This window comes from Pristiophorus japonicus, chromosome 8 (genome assembly GCF_044704955.1).
Source record: "Pristiophorus japonicus isolate sPriJap1 chromosome 8, sPriJap1.hap1, whole genome shotgun sequence".
NCBI lineage: Eukaryota > Metazoa > Chordata > Chondrichthyes > Pristiophoridae > Pristiophorus > Pristiophorus japonicus.
In genome coordinates, this window is record NC_091984.1 from 90,903,184 (window position 1) to 90,928,309 (window position 25,126).

General features: G+C 42.8%; 1 protein-coding gene across 2 annotated transcripts in view; it reads right to left on the reverse strand.

Annotated features, from left to right (window-relative positions):
* The window catches only part of pgm1 (phosphoglucomutase 1), a 135,299-nt gene that overhangs the window by 76,942 nt on the left and 33,231 nt on the right, over positions 1-25,126 (reverse strand). Inside the window, exons 1-3 of one of the 2 annotated variants that reach the window (XM_070887056.1) lie at positions 16,282-16,919; positions 8,746-8,908; positions 1,370-1,516 (exon numbers count right to left, since the gene is read on the reverse strand). In XM_070887056.1, coding sequence (XP_070743157.1) covers positions 1,370-1,516; positions 8,746-8,908; positions 16,282-16,539 — 568 coding nt within the window. In that variant the 5' untranslated portion in view covers positions 16,540-16,919. Of the gene's footprint in view, positions 1-1,369; positions 1,517-8,745; positions 8,909-16,281; positions 16,920-25,126 lie in introns of those variants that run through there. The other variant, XM_070887057.1, reaches the window with a different exon arrangement.

Here is a 25,126-nt window from a genome sequence, read left to right on the forward strand (position 1 = left end):
AATGCAAGTATATCCTTCCTTAAATACAGAGACCAAAACTGTACACAGTATTCTAGGTGTGGCCTCCCTAATACCCTGTACAGTTACAGCAGAACTTCTCTGCTTTTATACCCTATCCCCCTTGCAATAAAGGCTAACATTCCATTTGCCTTCCTGATGACTTGCTGTACCTGCATACTAACTTTTTGTGTTTCATCCACACTGACCCCAGGTCTCTCTGTACTGCAGCACTTTGCAATTTTTCTACATTTAAATTATAATTTGCTTTTCTAGTTTTTCTGCCAAGTTGATAACCTCACATTATACTCCATCTACCAAATTTTTGCCCACTCACTTAGCCTGTCTATATCTCTTTGCAGATTTTGTGTGTCCTCCTCACAATTTGCTTACCCACCCATCTTTTTATCAGCAGCAAACTTAGCTACATTACACTCGGTCCTTTCATCCAAGTCATTAAGATAGATTGTAAATAGTTAAGGACCCAGCACCGATCCCTGTGGCACCCCACTAGGTACTGTTTGCCAACCGGGAAATGACCCATTTATCAAAAATAGTTGTTTGTAGCTACCCTAACATGTAAATGCACCATGTAGTACTAAGGCATGCAAGGTTCAAGGTTGACTCCTAGTTTGCACTGAGTCAGCTGATCACAGTTGTGGTGCTACAATTTTGACTCTCGGAGAATCAAGGGATATGGGGATCGGGCAGGAATGTGAAGTTGAGGTCGAAGATCAGCCATAATCCTATTGAATGACGGGAGCAGGCTCGAGGAGCCGTACGGCCTACTCCTGCTCCTAATTCTTACGCTCTTATGTTAATTAGCCTTAGTCCTCTTGGACAAGAGAGAGTGAAAAAAAAATCAAATACAATAGTTACTCCCAATTTTTATCCAGGGACCTTTACACAAAATGTATGTCTGAATGTCAGGTGGGAACAGGATCAGCTTGTTGTTGTTGCTGATGTTTTTTATGCTCAAATTATCTGCCGTCACTCACTAAACTCACATATGAGAAATGGATGAGATACTGGTCAGCCATGTACTCCAGAATGAATAGCACCTTCAGAACAGAAGGGAGGAAAATTGGGGAAATGCACATCCAATCCTGCATGCAACTGATTTGTAGTTCCGAACTACACTTCATGCAGAAGCACCAAGAGAATCATCACAGAGCCCATTATTGCACATGTCTTACGGGCTAGCCAAGAGCAGCATTAACATGCCCAAAGACAAGTCACTGAGTACAATGGTAAACTCAACGAGGAATGAGGAGACTTAATAAGAGATTTGATACACTTACAAAAAGATATTATGCAACAAAATTATTTTAGTTTAAGTCAGTGGTTTGAAATGGTGCAAGTAACTAGATACCTGTAAATGGTTTAAACTTGTTCTCCAAGTCAAACTGTTGTTTTCCAATTGTAGCTAGATCGACTTTCAGATCAGGACAGATAGCATATTCTTCAATAGTTTTGCTGAGCTGAAAAATCTTCTCGGTGACAGCTTCGGGAGCTGGACCTGTCAAAGACAAGGTATACCCATTATACTGTAAAGAAGATACACCAGCACGATTACTGGTTAATAATTCATCATGAGCACTTTTCACCTAAAGAATTCCTACCAATTCATAGAAAATGTGCAACAAAAAATTGTAATGGTGTCTCCTCCCCCGACAGGAGATATTTCCACTTTCTTGCTTGAACTGCTGCCTTGTGCTTCATAAAGACCCACTTGAATGAAATGTGTGCGCTTGTACCCAGCCAGTTATCAGTGAGCGGAATCCTTCCTGCTCCTCGATACTGATCCTGTGCTCAGATACAATCAGAGATGTTAGATCAGGAGAGCACCTGATCCATACAGATCAGAAAGCTCAAACTGCAAAACTGATTAATCTCAATTGAGGTAGTGGGGGACTACAAATTGCCTCAGGTTCGGGAGATAAAAATCAAAATTTGATCAGTGTTGTAGTTCCTGATCACTATTCAGTGACAACATGCAGTGGAACGAGGATAGGACTGAGATTGGCAGTGATGTCCCCAAGATTGAATAGCCTGTTGAAAACTCCCTGGCACATGAATAATGGCCATCTGGGTGAGGTACTGGAGAGAGCCTAGGGCCTATCTAACACGACCCCAGCAAGATCGCAATGCCTTCAGAACAGGGAAAGAGTGATGAAAACTGGCCGTGAAAAAGTAAGCAACAAATATAAATTGCCAGGGCTTAAATCCTGCCTTATAATGTCTTTTTGCCTTGCAGTTGCTGGGTCACGATCTAAGAGTAGAAATTATATGGATCAGAGCTTTGTTCAGCAGCACCTGATTGGAGAAGGTTATCTCCGATGGTGTATCCAATCAGGGACTTGAGATGATAGGTATCCATGAGGTTGCAGTTTAACCAGGAGAATGCAAAAAGACATTAAAAATACTTTTCTATCTACCTGGTGATGGAGTTAGTAAAGCCAATGTGTAACTGAGCCAGGTTCAATTCTCAGTCTATTGAACAGCTGATCAGGACAGTGGGCTGCGGCAAAAGTTCCGAGCACCCCGGAGCAGCCGGCCAGCCTCAGGCCACCGTAATATTGGGCAGCCCGGCCTACCTCCGGGCCAAAGACAGGTTTGCTGGGGGAGGGCCTGATGTTTGGAGTGGAGGAAGGCGGAGTGGCAGCGGCCCAGGGTGGATTTGTAGAGCACTCCAGCTCCACCTACCCCACAAAAAGATGAACTTACCTTCAGGGTGGGAGTGCTGAAAATTACACTTCTGATCCTAGCTTGCATGGAAAAAGTGGCGGTACAATTGGCCTCAGCATGCCTGGGTTAGAGGGAAAGGGAAAAAATACTCCCAATTGCTAATCACTGTCCCACTATCTACTGGAAAGTATGTGTATGGGGATGATGGTGAGAGTAGGTTCAGACTCCGGTGTGATGCTTCTAGTCAAATATCCCACAAATGCTGACTGACTAGGCCCACACATGGAGAACAACAACTTGGGTGAGGTACTGGGAGACAATTAGAACCTAGGCAACTGTACCCTGGCAGAAGTCAATCCTGAGGAAAGGAGAAAATTGTCAAAACACGGAATTTCCCCTCTGAGTAATATTGCACTTTAAATGAAGCCTGTTTATAATTTAAATATTTTGAGGTCAAATCTACCATATTTAGTGCCTAACTAAATGCTTAAAACTAATATAACTACATCTACACTGATCTATATATCCAATACTAATGCTTTTCAAAGTTTCTTGCTGTTTATAAATGTCCCAGTACAAGTTCCAGCAAAAAAAGATTTGGGAATCACTGGCGTAGATTAATTGCTCAAGTCCATGGTGGTACTTGAACTTACAACCTTCAGATTCCGAGGCAAAAGTGCTACCAACTGAGCAAAGCCAACAAACATGAACAAGTACTTTCACTGATCAGGGTATCGGTAACAGGAGCGACATAAACTTAGAATTAATATCATAAACATAAAAGGGGAGCTTAGAAGAAATGTTTTCATGCAAAGGGTTATTAGAATGTTGATGCATTCAGCAAGTACAGAAACTGAGTCAGTCATGACATTTAAGGGGGAATTAAACATTCAGCAGATGGCAGCACTTTGATCAAAGACAGGACTGGCATAAATGAGCGGTGGAGAGAACACTTCAGTAACCTTCTTAATCTACCTTCAACAGTGAACGAAGAAGCACTTGACTCCATACCCCAGCAACCTATCAAAGAAGATCTTGATCTTCCTCCCAGCATGGACGAAGTAAAGAAAGCCATCAACCAGATGAGTACTGGAAAGGCTCCAGGAAAGGATGGAATCCCTGCTGAAATCTACAAGGAAGTAGGCCCAGCAACTCTCGAGTTCATGACATAATAACTAGCATCTGCGAAGATGAAGACATGCCACAGGACTTCCGTGATGCTATGGTAGTTTCCCTCTACAAGAACAAGGGCAACAAAGCAGACTGTGGCAACTACAGGGGAATATCGCTTCTGTCCATTGCTGGGAAGATCATCGCCCGCATAGTATTGAACCGACTCATAGCTAGTGTCTCAGAAGTAAATCTTCCAGAAACACAATGTGGCTTTCGACCTGGTCGGAGCACAGCGGACATGATCTTTGCACTCAGACAAGTACAGGAGAAGTGCATTGAGCAGAACATGGACCTGTACGCTGTATTTATTGACCTCACTAAGGCCTTTGATACTGTCAACAGAGCAGCGCTGTGGTCAATCTTGACGAAACTTGGGTGCCCAAGGAAGTTTGTCCACATCATCGAGTTGTTTCATGACAACATGACAGGTGAAGTGCTCTCAGACGGCACAACTACGGCCCCATTTGCCATCTCAAATGGAGTGAAGCAAGATTGTGTACTCGCTCCAGTTCTGTTCAACCTATTCTTTACCTGCGTCTTGAACTATGCCATAAAAGACTTGGAGCTTGGGGTCTACCTGAAATATCGATTAGATGGTTCACTGTTCGACCTCCGTCGCCTTGCTGCAAGGACCAAAGTATGGTTACAATTCATCCTAGAGGCACTCTTTGCTAACGACTGTGCCCTTATGGCACACAAGGAGAGTGACCTACAATTCATACTCAGCAAATTTGATGAGGCAACAGAATTGTTTGGCCTAACCATCAGCCTTAGTAAAACCGAGGTTCTCTATCAGTCTGTCCCTGGCACCACAGCACCTGCTCCCACAGTCTTCATCGGCAGTATACAACTAAAGTCAGTGGACAGCTTCAAGTACCTTGGCAGCACCATATCAAGTGATGGGTCCTTGGACAAGGAGATTGATGCAAGGATCTGTAAAGCCAGCCAGGCACTTGGTTGCTTGCGCACTAAGGTGTTGAGTCGTCACTACCACATCCGACTGTCAACTAAACTGTTGTTGTGTAGAGCAGTCGTTCTCTCATCTCTCCTTTATGGATGGGAGACCTGGACAACCTACAGGCGTCACATCAAAAAGTTGGAAGCTTTCCATATGCGCAGTCTCAGATCTATACTCCACATACGCTGGCAAGACCGGGTGTCAAACTTTGAGGTTCTGGAGCGAGCACAATCAACTAGCATCGAGGTGATGATCATGCGAGCCCAGTTCCGGTGGGCTGGACATGTCATCCACATGGATGAGTCAAGGATCCCTCGTCAGCTTCTTCACGGCGAGCTCTGTGAAGGTCGAAGACACCAGGGGCGCCCCTGCAAGCGCTACAAAGATTGCATCAAGGCTAACCTCTCGTACTGTGGCATCCGACCAAAGGACCTCGAGAATACAGCAGCTAATAAAATCCAGTGGTGAACCCTCACGAGGACTGCCTGCCAGACCTTCGAAGAAAGCCGATGTCAACGTCTGCGGGTCACTAATGATAGGTGGCAGTACTATCAGCATCAGGCACATCGAACTTCCCTTGTCCGACATGCAAGAGACTACGTGCATCCAGAATTGGCCTATACAGCCACTTGAAGACACATGCCATTGATGATTAGCACATCAACGTCCTTGTTGGATAAGACAGACTACCAAGGAAACATTTGAAGAGGAAAATTATTCAAATTAGTAGGGGGAAAAGAAGAAATAGGATTAAAGTAGATAGGTCTGGCATGGAGCTGGCACAGGCATGATGGGCCAAAAAGTCTCCTTCTGTATTGAAATTTCAATTATGATATATGCCAATGCCATCAAAATTAATATTCAGTGGTGCACTATGGAATGATGGTGAATCCGCTGGCAAAGCCAAAATTACCTCAGTATGCTTGCATAGAAATGGCATCATAAGACACAATTATAATGCAGAACCAATCTGAAGAAGTAATAGTAGTAAATTAAAAATAAATAAAAACACAATGAAGACCACAAAAAGCAAGTTATTGTGTGGCTACATATCAATTGTTATTTACTCAGCAGTGTGGTGTAATGCCTCATGGTGGTTCCAGCAGGTATATCACCTGAAACATGCTCTACACCTTCTATCATAATTTCAGTTCCTGCCAAATAGTCTAAAATACCAAAGGGATTGGAAGGATAGAGAATACACTGTATTAATGTGATGCAGAAATGTGTTTATACTGTAAACTTAAGAACAAATGAGAAACACTGAATACAATTTTGTCAGTCTTAACACATGTATGCAGGTCCAGTGCTTGACTGAAAGAGTTCTCCACTCCCCTGTTTATAATCTAGAAAGATACTCAAAGAGCTGGCACAGGCACAATGGGTCAAATAGCCTCCTTCTGTGCTGTAAGATTCTATGATAAAAGAGAAAAGGGGAACAATACTTTTTGGGAAGGGAAGAGAAGAGAAGTGAAAATCATGAACACTGCTTCGCGAAAAGAAGATATTCTCTACTTTGAAACAGATGCTTAATAGAGGCCCGTTCTATCAAATCTCTGGCCTACTAAGATGTCACATTAAGCTACTGCAATTGAGCTAAGCAGTCCCAGCATCTAAGCTGCACTAGTACCTCAGACTCTCATCAATTGAGTTGGGATCAGCATCCAAGATTGGGAAGGAAGCCAAAGCCTGCTCAATCTAAAAGTAGCCCATCAGAAGCAACCTTTACAGATAAACCATTTAAATATATGTTATTTTTGCCAGAGATAGAAAACGGAAGATCACAAGACTGCAAATGGATTTATGAAATGGCTACTCTTCTTAGCGGAGAGAGTCATTCCTAACAAATATTTCCCCAGCCTTTCTTTTAAGTATTTTCCTCCTGCGTCAACCCCTCTGAATCTCATTCCATTTTGCACCACTCATCCTCCAAATATCATTCAATTTCAATTAATGTAAAGGCTCATGGAAACTCTACTTGGCAGGTGCTATTGGATGACGTTGACTCTTAACTTCTCTTGCTTCTGTTTTCGATCTCTGGCAAAAATAATATGGGCTAGAAATTGGTCTTTTGGTGATAGCGGTATTTTTTCAGCATCTTTCACTAAAAATACCATTAAAAATACCGCTATTTTTGAAAGGCCTAAAAATGCGCCCGATGGTAAAAATCGGCATTGCACGAGGATTCGCAGTGGAAACCGTGGTTCTCGCCAACTTTAGTCCAAGGCTGATTATCGCTAATAGGACAGGCCTGGGAGGGAAGAAAACACAAAACGAAATTGCAAAAAAAAAAAATTTAAATCACAAAACCTTCACAAGACACTTATCTAGCAAATTGCTGAAAAATAAAAAAAAAATAAAAAACTTTGGTAACTTACCTTTTTTGCAGGTCTTCACACTTACTGCTGTTTCTGGGGCTGCAATGCAGACTTTTCTCGGGCAGTTTTTTTCACCCAGAATGCGGGTGTGCTGAACGCCCAATTTAAAGTGATATCACTTTTTTTCCATCTTGCATAACGGTGGTCCGCTTTTCAGCGGTATTTCAAAACTGCCAGCACACAACTTTGGCCAATTTAGGTGAACACCTTTTTCCGTCAAAAAAGGTGAAATATCGCCGAAAAAACTGGTGCAAGGGCGCTGGCCAATTTCACGCCTTATATATTTGAATAGTTTATCTGTAAAGGTTGCTTCTAATGGGCATCACAGGGAATAAGAAAAGCAGCTGGAAGTGCTCTGGGAAATATGAACATTTCTATCTCTGGTCAAAGATGGAACTATACTGATGCAATTACTACCATTGGGCTCATGTTCCCCCCCTTAAAAAACGGCGCATCTCACGGAGCCGACTTCCTGGGAGAGAAAATGCGCTGAAAAGATAACCTGCAATTCTGGCTGATCCTCGGGGAGTCTTCAGCCGCAGGAGAGTGGGGGGGGGGGGGGGACGGAGCTAGGGATGTGCTGGCTAGAGCGAGCCAGCAGGGGGCAGGGCTAGGGTCCAGCATCGGTTTCAGTGCCGACAGCGTTGCGCATGCGCGATGGAACGGTTACGCATGCGCAATGGTCTATTAACATTGGCAATCGGCCATTTTTAAAGGGAAAGCCTTCAGAGCGTTTAGCGTCCTCCCTCCCCCAACCACCCCCCCCCTGCCGATTTCAGCCTTCTCCCTCCCTCCACTGCAGATGCCAGCACCCACCACTCCCAGCCGCACCCCCCCCCACCCTGCCTGCCGCGTTGAGCATTCTCCCCGCCTCCCTTAGGATGCTGCGTCCTCCTTTCCCTATCCCAGGCCGAAGTGCGGGCCCACAGTGCATCTCTTCTCTCCCCTCCCCCCTCCTCCCCCCGCCTATTTCAGCCTCCAACCTCCCTCCACTTCAGATGCCGCGTTCAGCACTCAGCACCCCGCAGCTCCCCCCCAGGCCTGCCGCATTTAGCGTTCTCCCTCATCCCCCCCTGTGCCTGCCGATTTCAGCCTTTTCCCTCCCTCCACTTCAGATGCCAGCAGCCACCACTCCCAGCCGCCCCCACCCCACCTGCCGCATTGAGCATTCTCCTTCCCCCCCCCCTTAGGATGCCGTGTTGTACGGACAGAAGTGGCAACATACGCTGGCCTAAGTTAGTTTGAAGCAACTGCTGGCCAAACACCTAAAACAGGGGTAAGTGGCTGGGAACGCCCTCTTTTGAAAAAAAAAAATGGAACTTAAAAAACTAACTCACTTACACTGGCACAAATTAAATGGCCAGAATTGCAGCTAAAAAGATAGTCCAGAAAATTCAAGTTGCTCCAAAAAAAAGGAGCAATTCCTGGGGAAATTTGGGCCAGTCAAACTATTCTAAGGAAAATCAATATGAATGAGCATCACAGCATTGGTTTGAAAAATCTCATTTAATCAACAGCCATCTCTACTAGAACTGTTTGAGTATTACCCACCTCCACTGGAAATATTGTACTTGATCCCAAAATCTCCATCAGGTCCACCAGGGTTGTGGCTTGCTGTCAGAATAATTCCTCCAATTGCTTTGATTTTTCTGATTATGCAGGATACAGCTGGAGTTGAGAGAATTCCATTTTGTCCAATTACTAAGCGTCCAATCTGTTTTTTAAAAAAAAGTTAAATATTTTGAAAGAGTGATAATAATCTAACTCCTTAAACCTACTTTGTTTTAAGCAAAATTTACGAACATACGAACAATGACGTACAGGTAAAGACCATCTGGTCCATCGAGCCTATCCCACACAATTGCGACACCTTAATTTTATTCTTGCAAAAAGGTGAAAAGTGCCAGTACTGAGGAATAGAACATTTCTTACCCAGTGTCAGCATCCAGCATTGCCAGGTTGAGTATGGCATGAGTTAGTGCAGACCCTTCTATGCTGCACCAACAATATGCCTTAATTCCAACCTCAGAAGAGTTCCCTTACTGTACTAAGGTGACATTCCCACTACCCACATCCTTGGTTATCCGGGTGATCATTCTTAAGATTGCAAATTTACTGGCAAATTATGGATTGTTTTATGCTGTATATCTGTGCCTACAAGGAATTAGATTAAGATTACCAAAAACTCATTTCACTTAAGGCCATTTCATCAGACACTGTATAAAAGTGAAGACCTTTAAACCATCAGCAAGTAATTGCAGGGTAAAATACACAGTTTCAGTGATATATCTCATTAATTTGCATTTACTGATAATTTAACTACAGCTTCTTAAAGAATGTTACTATCAGTGAAATAAAAGAATGTTTTATGGCATTTGTCCATATTACAAAGAAACGCACCTGAAGAAGATTTTGATAAAAAAGGATTTTAAAATATTTTAGACATCACTAGTGGATCTCCTTTGACATTACTCAAAGTGATTTGGAGGATATGCTTTTTCATCCCCTGTAACAAAATATTTTATCAGAGCCACTGATTTATGGTTAAATTAGTCCCATTTGTATTGCACTTCAAAAGTACTTAACTGGCTGTGAAGAACTTTGGGACATTGCAAGGCAAGTTACACAAGAACATAAGAATTAGGAGCAGAAGTAGGCCATATGACACTTCGAGCCTGCTCCGCCATTCAATAAGATCATGGCTGATCTTCGACCACAACTCCACGTTCCCACCCGATCCTCGATTCCCCTAGAGTCCAAAGATCTATTGACCAGCCTTGAATATACTCAACAACTCAGCATCCACAGTCCTTTGGGGTAGAGAATTCCAAAGATTCACAACTCTCTGAGTAAAGAAATTTCTCCTCAACTCAATTTTAAATGACCGATCCCTTATCGTGAGACAATGCCTCCTAGTCCTAGATTCTCCAGCCAGGGAAGATTTCCTTTCAGCATCCACCCTGTCAATCCCCCTCAGAATCTTGGATGCTTCAATGAGTTTACCTCTCATTCTTCTAAACCCCAGAGAGTATAGGCCCATTCTACACAATCTCTCATCATGAGACAGTCCCCTCATCCCAGGAATCAATCTAGTGAACCTTCGTTGCACCATCTCTTTCTCAGATAAGGAGACCAAAACTGTGCACAGTACTCCAGGTGTGGTCTCACCAAAGCCCTGTATATTTTAGTAAGACTTTCTTACTCTTGTACTCCTTGCAATAAAGGCCAATATGCCATTTGCCTTCCTAATTGCTTGCTGTACCTGCAGAAAGTTTTTTCTTTCTTATAGGAAGGAAGGGAGATTCAGGGGACCATGAACAGTAGGAGAGGGCGGCTGCAAGCTACCACAGGGTAGCCATGGGCTTTTGTTGGGTATGAGTCAAGAATGGAGGGAAAAAGCATGGGCTCTGAGTGTGAGGGTGGAACTGGCGAGAGCGAGCTGGACGGTAGGGTAGTACAGGTGCTTAAGGTGGCAGTGTGGGAGTAGTATGAGCAGTTGCAGCAAACAATGAGCAGGAGAACGATACAGGCACTTAGTGTGGGTGGAAAGAGCAGTGGTTTAGAAAAGGGATTCCCAGCACTGAGATAGGAAAGTCTGTGTCATATAAAATACATAAACAGCTCTGTATATTTTTAAATAAATTAACACAGGTTTTGCAGCTTAGCCTACCAGCCCTCAGAATAAAGCTGCAGTCCAGCTGTGACTGAGAAATTACTTTAAGCTGAATGAACATTTTACAAGGGTGGAAGCCATTGAAAAGCACTGAAGTTTAACAAGTTTAAGCTGGTTTCAGTTCATGGTCAGGAATTTGGCAATTTTTACTGCCGAGACTAGCGGTTGGAACAGTCGGGTCAGAACTCAGGTCGTGCAACAGCGGCAGGATTGGAGATCAGTCATACTTTGGGATACAGCATGAATGGCTGAGGGAGGGAAGTCACTACCGAGGAAGCAGACTACTAGGAAAAAAAGGAGGCCCGACTTCAGTTGGTCTCAGGTGGTGGCAAGGTGCTGCACTGTAGCGACTGCCTTGAAGACGCAGCTCGAAGGACTGAATGGGGCCAAGAATCGCAGTAAGTATAATGAGGGATAATCGAAGGACAGTCAGGCAGTGGTGGCAGGCAGAAATACTGGAAATGGAAATAGACAACAAAAAGATTTTACAGGAACACAAGAATTACATGTTACTCCAGAGACTTGAGCACAAAAATCTAGGCTGACACTCCAGTGCAGTACTGAAGGAGTGCTGCACTGTCGGAGATGCTGTCTTTCAGATGAGATTTTAAACCAAGGCTCTCTCAGCTGGATGCAAAAGATCCTACAGCACTATTTCTCAGAAGAGCAGGGCAGTTATCCTCGGTGTCCTAGTCAATATTTATCTCTCAAATCAACATCTAAAACAGTTTATTTGATCATTATCATATTGCTGTTTGTGGGAGCTTGTTGTGCACAAATTGGCTGATGCGTTTCCTACATTACATTACAACAGTGACTACACTTCAAAAGTACTTCATTGGTTGTAAAGCGCTTTGGGACATCTGGTGGTCGTGAAAAGCACTATATAAATGCAAGTCTTTCTTTCAATACACAAGATTATTAATATATTTGTAGCAGATCTCCCATGGTATTGCTCGTGCTGAGTTGGAAGATAAGTTGTTTTATAACAATAGGAGCATTATGCTATGTAACACAAAATATATCAGGATCAGAGATTTATAGAGAAGAAATAAGTCAAATTTTATTCTGTCAAATTAATCATCATGAGAAGAAAGCCATTCAAGCCATATCTTCTGGGCATTAGGGCCATTTTCAGAGAATGGTTAGCTGATAATAACATAGATGCACATTTGAGGGATTTGAACTGAATTTGGTTATTTATCTCTTCAAGGAAGGAGGGAGAGAGAAAACAGGAAACATTAGGCCAGTTAGCTTAACATCAGTAGTAGGGAAAATGCTAGAATGTATTATTACAGGCATGGTAACAGAGCACTTAGAAAAACACAATATTATTTGGCAGAATTAACATGGTTTTATGAAAGGGAAATAGTGTTTGACAAATCTAAGAGTTTTTTTTTAAAGGTGTAACTAGCAGGATAGATAAAGGGGAACCAGTGGATGTAGTATATTTGGATTTTCAGAAGGCATTCGATAAGGTGCCACACATGAGGTTGTTACACAAGATTCATCATCATCATCATAGGCGGTCCCCATGGGATTGGGGTAATATATTAGCATGGATTGAGGATTGGTTAACGGACAGAAAACAGCATAGGGATAAATGGGTAATTTTCAGGATGGCAGAATGTAACTAGTAGAGTGCCTCAAGGATCAATGCTTGGGCCTCAGCTATTTACAATCTATATCAATGACTTAGATGAAGGGACAGAGTGTAATATATCCAAGTTTGCTGACGATACAAAGCTCGGTGGGAAAGTTAGCTGTGGAGAGGACACAAAAAGTCCACAAAGGGATATAGACAGGTTACATGAGTGGCAAGAAAGTGGCAGCTCGAGTATAATGTGGGTGAAATTATGCACTTAGGTAGGAAGAATGGAAAAGCAGATGGATTTTCTTTGCAGTCCATGAAACAAGGCTACTATATTTCAATGGTGGATTGCAGGATCACGACTCGACACAGAATGCCTTTTCTAAGCCACTGCTCTTTCCACCCACACTAAGTGCCTGTACCCTTCTCCTGTTCACGACTGCTCTTACTACTCCCATACCACCACCTTATGCACCTGTACTACCCTACACTCCAGCTCGCTCTCGCCAGTTCCACTCTCACACTCAGAGCCCATGCTTTTTCCCTCCATTCTTGACTCATACCCAACAAAAGCCCCATGGCTACCCCGTAGTAGCTTGCAGCCGCCCTCTCCTACTGTTCGTGGTCCCCTAAATCCCCTAGATTGAGAGTCCACAACTGTTAACATATGAAGGACATAAGAGTGGAGCCAAAGGATAAGGGAAGTTTAGCTGCTTGTTAGATTTGTAAGAGACATGAAGACACTGTGTCTCTAAAGAATTGAAAGAAACTGCCCTAATGAATGCCATGGAAGAGATCAAGATGCAGTAATTCGGCCACTGCACTGCATTAGCACTGGAGATTTTATGCATCATGCACATGTAATCCGAAGGAAGTTGATGAATATAAAGTAGAATCATTAGTAAAGAATAGATAGGGTTGGATGAAGAGTGAAGGTGGTCATTAATATTAAGTAGGAACAGAAGACAGACCCCCAGGCAACCAGAGTTAATGGGAAAGAACCAGTCAGCAGATCAGCCATCAACCTTAACAAAGGTACGGCAATGTGAAAGAAAATTGGATAGCTATTAACTTAGTAGATTTGGCAGCAGGAGAAAGAAGAAATGTTTATCTTCACCTCTAAGGCACATTCGTTTGAAGGGTAACTCTAACCATCTCTTCTATACTCTTGCTATTTATGATTGATCAGTCTGTGGGCTTTATCCATTTGGTGCATGTATTTTTGATATGTCAGTTTGTTGCAATTCCATCCTCATTCGAACTGGTCTAGAACAAGGGGTCACAGTCTCAGGGTAGGAAATTTAAGACCGAGATAAGGAGAAATGTTTTCACTCAGGATGGTGAACCTGTGGAATTCTCTACCACAGAAGGCTGTGGAGGCCAAGTCACTGAATATATTTAAGAGGGAGATAGATAGATTTCTAGAAACAAAAGAAATCAAGGGGTATGGGGAAAAAGCAGGAATATGGTGTTGAGATAGAAGATCAGCCATGATCATATTGAATGGCGGTGCAGACTCGAAGGGTCGAATGGCTTACTACTGCTCCTATTTTCTATGTTTCTATGTTTCAATGCAATGTTAAGCTGCTGAACTAAAACTGCTGAACCATGCATTAGTCCCATTAGTCATCCAGTCCAATTTATTTCATACAAAAGCAAATTACTACAGATGTTGGAATCTGAAATAAAAACAGGAATCTCAGCGGATCAGGCAGCATCTGTGGAGAGAAAGAGTCAACTTTTCAGATCGATGACCCTTCGTCAGAACTGGCAAAAGTTTGAAATTAACAGATTCTGAAGGAGCACTGAAAGGGGGAGGGGAGGGAAGGAAAGAACAAAAGGGAAGGTCTGTGATAGGTTGACAATTTATTTAATAGTTGTCCCCGTGAGTATCCCATTATTGCACAAAGTTTGAAAACAAAATGCACATAACCTTCTACTAATATACATCCTGTACTGCAAATGGAGAATGCATTTTTCAACAGATGTGAAAGGAAAAGCAGAGTGGAAAGTTTTGTGATAGTAAAATTCAGTCTATGTTACTACCATCTCATCCCTTCCCTTCAAAACAAAGCAAAGGAGAAATAACCTTTCCTTGGGAAAATGAAATGCACCTTGGGTAGAAAGCACTACAATCAGAAATAATGCAAGAATGTGAGACCATTTTGTTTACTCTCCCAAATGCATAGAAGAATAGAGGTAAAAGGGGACTGAATGGGTTAAGCACACTATTGCATTCACCTTGGAGTCCTGTGTTTGAATCAACACCAGACTTGTCTCTCAAAACGTTAGCTGTAAGGTTATAGAATCATAGAAAGTTATGGCACAGAAGGAAGCCATTCGGCCATCATGTCTGTGCCTGCTGATAAAGAGCTATCCAGCCTAATCCCACTTCCAGCTCTTAGGCTGTAGCATTGTAGATTATGACACATATCCAAGTACTTTTTAAAATGTGATGAGGGTTTCTACCTCTACCACTCTTTCAGGCAGTGAGTTCCAGACCCCTACCGAGTGAAAACATTTCTACTCAACTCACCTCTAATCCTTGTACCAATTCCTTTAAATCTATGCACCTGATTATTGACCACTCTCCTAATGGTTCTTATCCACTCGTTCTAGGCCCCTCATAGTTTTATACACCTCAGTTAAATCTCCCATCAGCCTCCTCAGTTCCAAAGAAAATAATCGCAACCTATCCACCCTTTCCTCATAGCTAAAATTCTCCACTCCTGGCAACATCCTCGTAAATCTCCTCTCTACCACAATGTAATGTGGTGACCAGAACTGCACGCAGTACTCTAGATGTGCCGTAACTAGTGTTTTATACATATCTAGCATCACATGTATTCAGCTTGGAATCTCAACCCAGTTCCAAGTGGATTTAAGCTTATTCACAATGAATCTTAGATGACCCCCAACTACTGTACTGTTCACCACTTTCTTCATAATCAAAATGTTTGCCAAGCTTTTATTGGGGGGAGCAGAGCCATGTGTAATTTGTCACAATATCAAAGAAAGACTTGCATTTATATAGCGCATTTTGCGACCTAAAGACATCCCAAAGCGCTTTACAGTCAATTAAATACTATTTTTAAGTGTAGTCACTACTGCAATATAAGGAAATGTGGCAGCCAATTTACACACAGCAAACTACCACAAACAGCAATAAAATAAATGACAAGATAATCTATTTTAGGTGTTGGTGGAGGGATAAATGTTGGCCAAGACTCGCTGATATTCTTTGAATAGTGCTGTGGGATTACCTGAGAGGGCATCGAGGCCTCAGTACTGCACTGACGTGTCAGCCTAGATTATGTGCTCAAGTCTCTGGAGTGGGACTTCAACCCACAACCTTCAGAGGCAAAAGTTCTGCCATTGAGCCAAGGCTGACACTAATCAAGCATTAGTTGTGCATATGAGCATTCGGATGTCACCCTTTTAACGTTTTCTTTCTCTCTCTCACACATAAAATTTTGATCTGGATATCAAATATAATTGAAGTAACTTATCGGCTCAATGTACAAATCAAAACATAAATAACCTTCAGAGTCTGGCCAAATATTATTTACGCTTCTTGACAGCCCACCAGCCTCCTTAAGCTATCGGTGTTGTGCTATCATAGAATTTTACAGCACAGAACGAGGCCAGTCATCCCATCGCATCTGCTCTCCTCTTAGTCCAATTACGACATCCCACACAAAACAAAAAAACTTTACATTGTATTGCACCGTGAAAATACCCACTGAATCTGTGTAACTCATCGAACTACATCATAAAGGCACATTTTCGTGTGTTGGTCGATAATGTACCGCTGGCAACATACCCCATTGGCAGCAGCCATTTGAACTATGATTTCTATGGCATCCTTATTGTAGTACCGCCCATCGCCTCCGACCACCACAGTAGATCCCTGGCGATCCCTTAGGTCAATGGAAGCAAAGATGCACTGAACGAAGTTCTGAAGATATCGCGGCTTGTTCTGAAAAACGTTGGTTTTCTTCCGGAGCCCGCTGGTTCCAGGTCTCTGAGCATCATAAGGAGCTGTAAGCACAGTCACTAGAGGCAAAGGACTCCCATCCATATCGAGATTCACGTCGGTGACTCATAAAACGCTGTCTCGGGAAAGGAATGAATGAAAGAAAGGTGGGAAAAGTACAGAATTTCTTCCCCGGCGAAATCGGTCAGTGAAGGGCAGGATTAACGCTGCCGAGAGATTCAGATGGTCAGAAACAGCAAAGCAGCGCCCAGAAATAGCTCACTCGAACAGATACAGCACTTTCTGTAATCGAAGAAGCGTTGCCACACTTGTTCCAAAAGATCACTGTCAAGAAGTCAGCACGAAAAAATGAAATAGCTCGTTGTAAATCAATGAGAAGAAAAATGGATTGTTCCACTAATCAGATGGGAGCGAATTTTATTCCAGTCTTTGCATTTGACAGTTTGTCTCCCAAGACACAAGGCGAGTCTCTTGGCTTGCTGCTTTCTGTTGACAGATAGATCTGACGGATGAGGAACTGTTAAAACACGTCATGATCTCAGCGCCATTCCCCCAAGAAAGGTTTGGTCTTCTCAACTCGAGAGCCAGAGCCAAAGGAGTGGAGAATACGGACTTGGCTCCAGGAGAAGGTAACTGAGTATAGTAAGGTGTAAAATGTATAGCGCGAATTTGGGACCAAGACAATGCGCGATAGGCAGGGAAAGTGTTGACAGCTCGGATAGTTTCTCTTACTGCAGTTTAAAAATGACACTACACGCAAAAAAACGAACACAAGATGTAGTTTATAAACATTTAAAAGCACGTGTAAATTATTCACCACATAAACATCTTCCACTGGATTTAGTACACTGCCATTCAGGCTACTAGTATATTAAGTCCTTATCTTGCGTAGTGTCAGAAAATGAGTGGATTTCCGAGTCAGTTTCATGTCGATCCGTTTTTTTTAAGTGCTGATTGATGCCCTATTTTTAAAACGATAATTGAATTTCACGCTGCATTCATCTCCAACCATAGTTTATGGGCTATTTTCACCATAGACCTACTTTTAAACATAACCATCTGCACAAGATATGAAAAGACATAAAATCTTACGTCTGTACTTTTTAAACTTTCCACGCCGCTGACAAGACATTGGATATCTGCATCAGTACGGGGTAAAGGCTATTACATGCGGGGAGAATTCATAAGTTCTGATTAAATCACAATTATTTTTAACATTAGACGTTGAAGAACCTTTCCAAACAACCCCTTTTTTCCTATGCCCCGCCAGCATTTATCCAGCCAATGGCTTTGTTTGCTACTTTGTCTTTTAATATTTGTTTCATCGTAACACCACCTTCTTTTAAAGCGGCCAAGAAAACATTTCCTTTCTGTTTTCAATTGCTTAGAACAAAATTGTAACCAGAACTGATGGCTGGTGTGCTATTCAAGGATTAACCGTGAATGACTAAAAATTTAAGAGAATTTTACACTTCTAGTTTATTCACAAGTCTGCCAAAGTCAGAGGACCAGAGTTCGATGAATGTGGGGAGGGTTGTAAGCCGGGAGGAAGTTAGAGATAGGGAGGATATAAATCACAAGAATGAGAATTTTAAATTTAGGTTGTTGGGAGACTCAAAGCCAATGTAGACGAGAAAGATCTGGGGATTGGTCCGGGATAGGATACGGGCAGCAGGATTTTGAATGAGCTGAAGCTTATGGCTGATGGAGGATGCGAGGCTATCCAGGAGAGCACGAGTTCAATGACAGATGGGCTGATATAGGGGTGACTGTGGGCAATGTTATGGAGGTGGATTAGGCTGTTTTTGTGATGGAGCGGATATTGGTCAGAAACTCAGCTATCTAAATACTAAATTCTCCTTCCCGCTCTGTTACCTCAAGTATAACATGTAGTCCACATTCTAACTTCTACATAGTCTCAGGACTTACCAGCTCACCTCACTGCCCATTGACCTGGACGATTATGAAATTGCTTTTAACTAAAAGTCCTTTATAGAAAAGTTATTACCATGTGGAAGCATTTTTCTTATTGATTACCAGGAATAAATCCCTTAAAACAAAATCGGCAAAGTCAAAATATTGCCTAGTTTCATGCTCATATAAAGAATGTCGGCTATCTTCAGATAATTGGATACTGGGATTTGCCATTTAAAGTTCAGAGAGTGAAGCATATATTTAATGTTAGAGCAGCCAATAACTATCAGTTAGTAATTTTCTCTAGAGCAGTGGAATACTAATGGATGCAAGAGAACCATGTGAATTGGTTTAAATAAGTTGGATTTATATAGCGCCTTTCACGACCACCGGACATCTCACAGCGCTTTACAGCCAATGAAATATCTTTGGAGTGTAGTCACTGTGGTAATGTAGGAAACGGCAACAGCAAAGCACGATCAAATAATGATAAATTGATTGAATAAAAATTGGAAATCAAGTTACAATAACCTATAAACTGTTGCCGGCATAAACGACAGTAAGTGTGCAATACTTACCAGCAATCCAGTGGAGAGTCCATTGTGGTACATGATTCCTGTCTGGTCCAACATTTCTGTTTTAACAGTTAAAGGTATTGTGTGCTATTGTGCCTGAGGCATGTTAGCCTTGTTGCGCTCCCCGTTTCCTGGATAATTTCTGATTAAGAAGACGCCCACCAAATTTCATTCTTCACGCATTGCTTGTGCAATACACTTCTACTTCTCATAGTTTACATCGAAGTTCTTCGCATCCGGAAACTTTGTTGAGAAATAGCATAAGGGATCGTCTTGTTTGATTAGAGAGAGCCAATATGATTTCAGAAAGGGTGGGCTATGTCTGAATAATTTACTAGATTTCTTTAAGGTTACAGATCTGATGGATAAAAGTGGCAGCTATCTACCTGGATTTCAGGAAGTGATTTGATACTTCCCACAAGGTAGATTAATTCACATGGTGCATGTCCATGAGATAGATTACAAAGTATTGGGCTGGATTGATCCATAGACAGCAAATAATGGTGCTACATATGTGCAAGTGTTAAGAGTAGAATCTGGTTGCCAGTGGCTTGGAGTCCACAGCATCATTGTCAGTCCTATTGTTTATAAATTACTTGGACAATGGAATATTGTCAAAATGGTCTAAGTTTGCAGATGACACCAAATTGGCTGCAGCTGCGAGTTATGCTAATCAATGTGAGATCATCGTCATAGGCAGTCTCTCGAAGCGAGGATGACTTCACAGATGGAGTTCACAGGTGTTTCAATGAAGGGTCTAATATTCCAAATCCCGAACTACATCGTGAAGGGTGGAAGATGCCTGCGCGTGGATTTTTTTTTTTTTTTAAACGTGTGGTGGCCGTTGCACACCAGCCACCACACGGGCTTGACAGAGCTAGGTCTTGGTCCAGTGGCAAGGATTACTCAAGACTAGCTCTGTTGCATAGACCAAGTGCGCACACATATCACAGTGTGGGCTAGCCTGTGCTGCCCCTGGGCCTTCGCCTCTTCTGCGCCCCGGTCACTTCCCTCTACAAACTCTTGCCGCTCCTTCGCCCCTCTTGCTGTGCCTGCGCGCACTGCAATCAGCGACCTGGCTTCGTAGCTATCGCCCTCCTGCAGCAGTACGCGCTGCTCCCTGCAGCGGTATGCTGCCGCACGCTGCTCCCTCCAATGGTCCTGGCCTGTTGATGGTCTTGCAGGCTGGGACCGCGCCAATTTCCGGGCCGGGCCGCCGCACACTGCTCCCTCCAATGGCCCTGGCCTGCTGTGCTATCACTCTAAATCCTGTTCTGTTCACCAATGCAGCCTTTCAATGGTGGGGCTTGTGAGATAAAGGGCACTGGAAAGATTAAGTCAATGGGTAAAGAGGTGGCACCAAGAATTCAACACAAATAAGTCGCAAGACGAGATAGAAGAAAGAATATGGAGTACACATTGTATGATAACATCTTGAGGTAATCAAGCGGGAAAGATATCTGGAGATTTTCATTGCTGAGTTTCTAACGCTATAACTTCTCGATCACAAAAAGCACCTACTTCCACTACCTATTCGCCAGCAATCCATTAATGATTTTGGCCTGGTCTGAAATTTCTGTCTCGAAGTTTATTGTGTTGTATCCAAGGTGCGTTAGCCTGTGGCACTTGCTGTTTCTGGGATAGCTGCTGATTAATGAGATGCCCATCAAATTCCATTCTTCATGCATTGACTCCTGTTGTCCATATTTTGAAATTCTACATTGTAAACGTGACATCATCTATATCAGTGTCTGGCATGAGTGTGACATTGTTGATGTGTAAAACAGAAAATAATACTGGGCTTTCCACTGGGCCCTCCAGAGAACAGTGACAAGCCCCTTTAAGATGTCCTGCTATCTCTACAGGGTGCTTTGATATGGGCTCTCATTTTGCCCAAGTTCTCAAGATTTAAAATGTTATATGCCCTTGGCATGTTCTGAAGTCTCCTCTTTGTACTTATACTACAACCTCAATTCCCAGCAATTCAATGTTGCTCTGTGTAATAGAAAATGCCTGTTCTAAAAAAGTTAAGGTGGTCGGGTGGTGTGATGTGTAGAAAATTAAACCAATCACCAAATTCTGAAGGAGAAGTTGCTGAACAGTTGCTAGATAGTGCCTATCTTTTTTAAAAATTTGTTCTGGGATGTGGGCGTCGCTAGCAATGCCAGCATTTATTGCCCATCCCTAAATACCCTGGAGAAGATGGTGGTGAGCTTGTGGTGAAGGTATTAGTGATGTTAGGGAGGAAGTTTCAGGATTTTGACCCAGCAATGATGAAGCAACAGTGATATATTTCCAAATCAGGATGGTGTGTAACTTGGAGGGGAATTTGCAGGTGCCTGCTCCCATGTGCCTGCTGCCCTTGTCCTTCTAGATGGTAAAGGCCACGAGTTTGGGAGGTGCTGCCGAAGAAGCCTTGGCGAGTTGCTGTAGTGCATCTTGTAGATGGTATACATTGTAGCTACAGTGCGCTGGTGGTGGTGGGAGTGAATGTTTAAGGTGGTGGATGGAGTGCCAATTGTCTTGGATGGTGTGGAGATTCTTGAGTGTTGTTGGAGCTGCACTCAGAGGCAAGAGTATTCCAGCACACGCCTGACTTGTGCCTTGTAGATGGTGGAAAGGCTTTGGGGAGTCAGGAGGGGAGACATTCGCCCCACAATACCCAGTTTCTGACCTGCTCTTGTTGCCACAGTATATATGTGGCCAGTCCAATTAAGTTTATGGTCAATGGTGACCCCCAGGATGTTGATGGCGATCGTAATGCCATTGAATGTCATGGGGAGGTGGTTAGACTCTCGCTTGTTGGAGATCGTCATTGCCTGGCATTGTGTGGCACGATTGTTACTTACCACTTATCAGCCCAAGCCTGAATATCATCCAGGTCTTGCTGCATGCACGCACGGACGGCTTCATTTTTTGAGGAGTTGCAAATGGTACTGAACACTGTGCAGTCATCAGCGAACATCCCCACCTCTGACCTTATGATGAAGGGACGATCATTGACAAAGCAGCTGAAGATGGTTGGGCCGAGGACATTACCCTGAGGAACTCCTGCAGCGATGTCCTGGAGCTGAAATGATTGACTTCCAACAACCACAACCATCTTCCTTGGTGCTAGATATGACTCCAGCCAGTGGAGAGTTTTCCCCCTGATTCCCATTGACTTCAATTTTGCTAGGGCTCCTTGATGTTACACTTGGTCAAATGCTGCCTTGATGTCAAGGGCAGTCATTCTCACACCTCCTCTGGAATTCAGCTCTTTTGTCCATGTTTGGACCAAGGCTGCAATGAGATCTGGTGCTGATCTGGAGGGCGATGGGGTTGTTGTCTTAGTTTGCTCTTTTACCTGTGACATGGGGTCACTTTCTCAGCTGTAGGTGTGCGCTCCAAGAAGAGAACAGACATTTGTTTACGTTAAAACCCAGGGACATACTCCCAATTATCCACCATGCACACCTCTGCTATTTAGATCCCATTTTCATCAGGGTGAAAAACCTGAATTCATGACAGTCAACAATAAAGGAATAGAAGTGACTGGCTTACTATCATGTCTGTCACGGATTCTGAAATCCCATACAATGCATCTGTACATATCAGCATTTTGATCTTCACATTGGTCTGCATGGATCTTCCCCCAACAACAAGGAGGAACCAGAGCCAGAATGATAAAGTTACATTTGTGACATCTGAGCAGCTGCACCTGCAAAGAACTTGTGCATGTTCAATTGTTGCTACCAGCCTTTTGATCTGCCCTGAAGTATAAACAGAATAAATTTTGAGCAGAATTTTGTTTAAATTGTGGAATCAGTTTCCCTGTTGCCAAATCTGCTCCATCCATAATTCAGGGTGGATTTTGCACATGTTGTGTAGCTGACAAGGTGCAAATTCACAATTCAAAGTTTCAATTGTGGCTTTGAGAATTCCAGTCAATTCTGATATTGAGATGTATGATTTCAGATCCAAGGTGGTGCTTCCAATGACAAGTTACCCCAGCATCGAAGCACTGACCACACTCAGCCAGCTCCGTTGGGTGGGCCTCATCATCCGCATGCCCACCACAAGACTCCGAAAGCAAGTGCTCTACTCGGAACTCCTACACGGCAAGCGAGCCCCAGGTAGACAGAGGAAATGTTTCAAGGACACACTCAAAGCCTCCTTGATAAAATGCAACATCCCCACCAGCACCTGGGAATCTCTGGCCCAAGACTGCCCTAAGTAGGGGAAGAGCATCCGAGAGGGCGCTGAGCACCTCGCGTCTCGTCGCCAAGAGCATGCAGAAACCAAACGCAGACAGCAGAAGGAGCGTGCAGAAAACCAGACTACCCACCCACCCTTTCCTTCAACCACTATCTGTCCCACCTGTAACAGAGACTGTAATTCCCGTATTGGACTGTATAGTCACACTTTGAGTGAAAGCAAGTCTTCCTCGATTGCCTATGATGATGATGACAACAACTGGAAGGAGTAGGTTCACTTTGCCGCCACTGGCCCTTCCAATTGTTTGTATCCAGTGAAACTATTAATTGAGCTCGGTTTTGATGTTGCAATGACAAGAGCACGAGTTCAATTGCTCTATAGTACAGTTGAAAAGGGACATTAGTGGTGTTGAAGAGGTGTATGAAATTTGCATGGGATGACTACAATCTGATTTTGCTTCCTCCATCAAGGAGGTGCCCACACTCACAGTTTTGTCTTTCTGCTTTCCAGAATTCTGTGCTGTTCCAACCACTGAATAACTTTTTTTTTTAAGTTGCAACATCTGTAATATCAAATAAGCATACTGTTAAATTGCTTGTTAGGAGGCATGACATGCTGGGCTTCATCACCTCAAAATGTTATTTAATTATTTAATTATGATATTGTAAGTGAGATTTAAATTTAGTACATAGAGAGTGGAAAAGCAAGAATTAATTCTGACCATTTAAATGAGTTCATTAGAGTTCTTAATTACTTTAAAAAGTTATCTCCAATTGTGTCCGCTTTCATTTTTGCTAATAGTAATGCTAACCTTATCAAGTGCCTTTTGGAAGTCCATATAAACAATATCTATGGCCACTCCCCTATCTACCATGCTAGTGACCTTCTTAAAAAAAAAATCAACTAGATTAGTCAGGCATGACATACTCTTCACAAAGTCATGCATACTCTTTCTGATCAGCTCATACTTCTCCAATTGCTCAATGCACTCTGATGATAGATTACTGTAACTTTCCAATAACTGATGTTAAACTGATGGGTCTGTAGTTAATTTTTTTCTCTCCCTCCCTTCTTAAATAATGGAGTGACATTTGCAATTTTACAATCCAAAGACACAATTGTTGAATCTAGAGAACCATGAAAAATTATGACTATTGCACCGACAATTTCTTCACCTATTCTTTTAATATTCTGGGGTGGAAACCATCAGGTCCTGGATATTTGTCTGATTTAAGTCCCATTATTTTTTAGATGACCTTTTTTTAAGAACTTATATTAAATCCATTAAGTTGATCCCTTGACTTTTAGGTCCCCTTGTATCGCTGGTATTTTGAATAATAATGCTCATGAAGCGCCTTGAGACATTTTGCTACTTTATAAATGCAAGTTGTTGTCCTTTACCAGGAAAATAAATACAAAGGGCTCATTTAACAAGACTACCATTTCCTTATTACTTGCTTTGGAGGCAGTTCAGAGAAGGTTCACTAGGTTGATTCCAGGGATGAGGGGGTTGACTTATGAGAAAAGATTGAGTAGGTTGGGCCTCTACTCACTGGAATTCAGGTGATCTTATCGAAACGCATAAGATTATGAAGGGGCTTGACAAGGTGGATGCAGAGAGGATGTTTCCACTGATGGGGGAGACTAGAACTAGAGGGAGTGATCTTAGAATAAGGGGGCGCCTATTTAAAACAGAGATGAGGAGAAATTTCTTCTCTGAGGATTGTAAATCTGTGGAATTCGCTGCCTCAGAGAACTGTGGAAGCTGGGACATTGAATAAATTTAAGACAGAAATAGACAGTTTCTTAAACGATAGGGGATAAAGGGTTATGGGGAGCGGGCGGGGAAGTGGAGCTGAGTCCATGATCAGATCAGCCATGAGCTTATTGAATGGCGGAGCAGGCTCAAGGGGCCGTATGGCCTACTCCTGTTCCTATTTCTTATGTTTTTATCGCCTACATCTGTCTTTAATAAACTCATATTT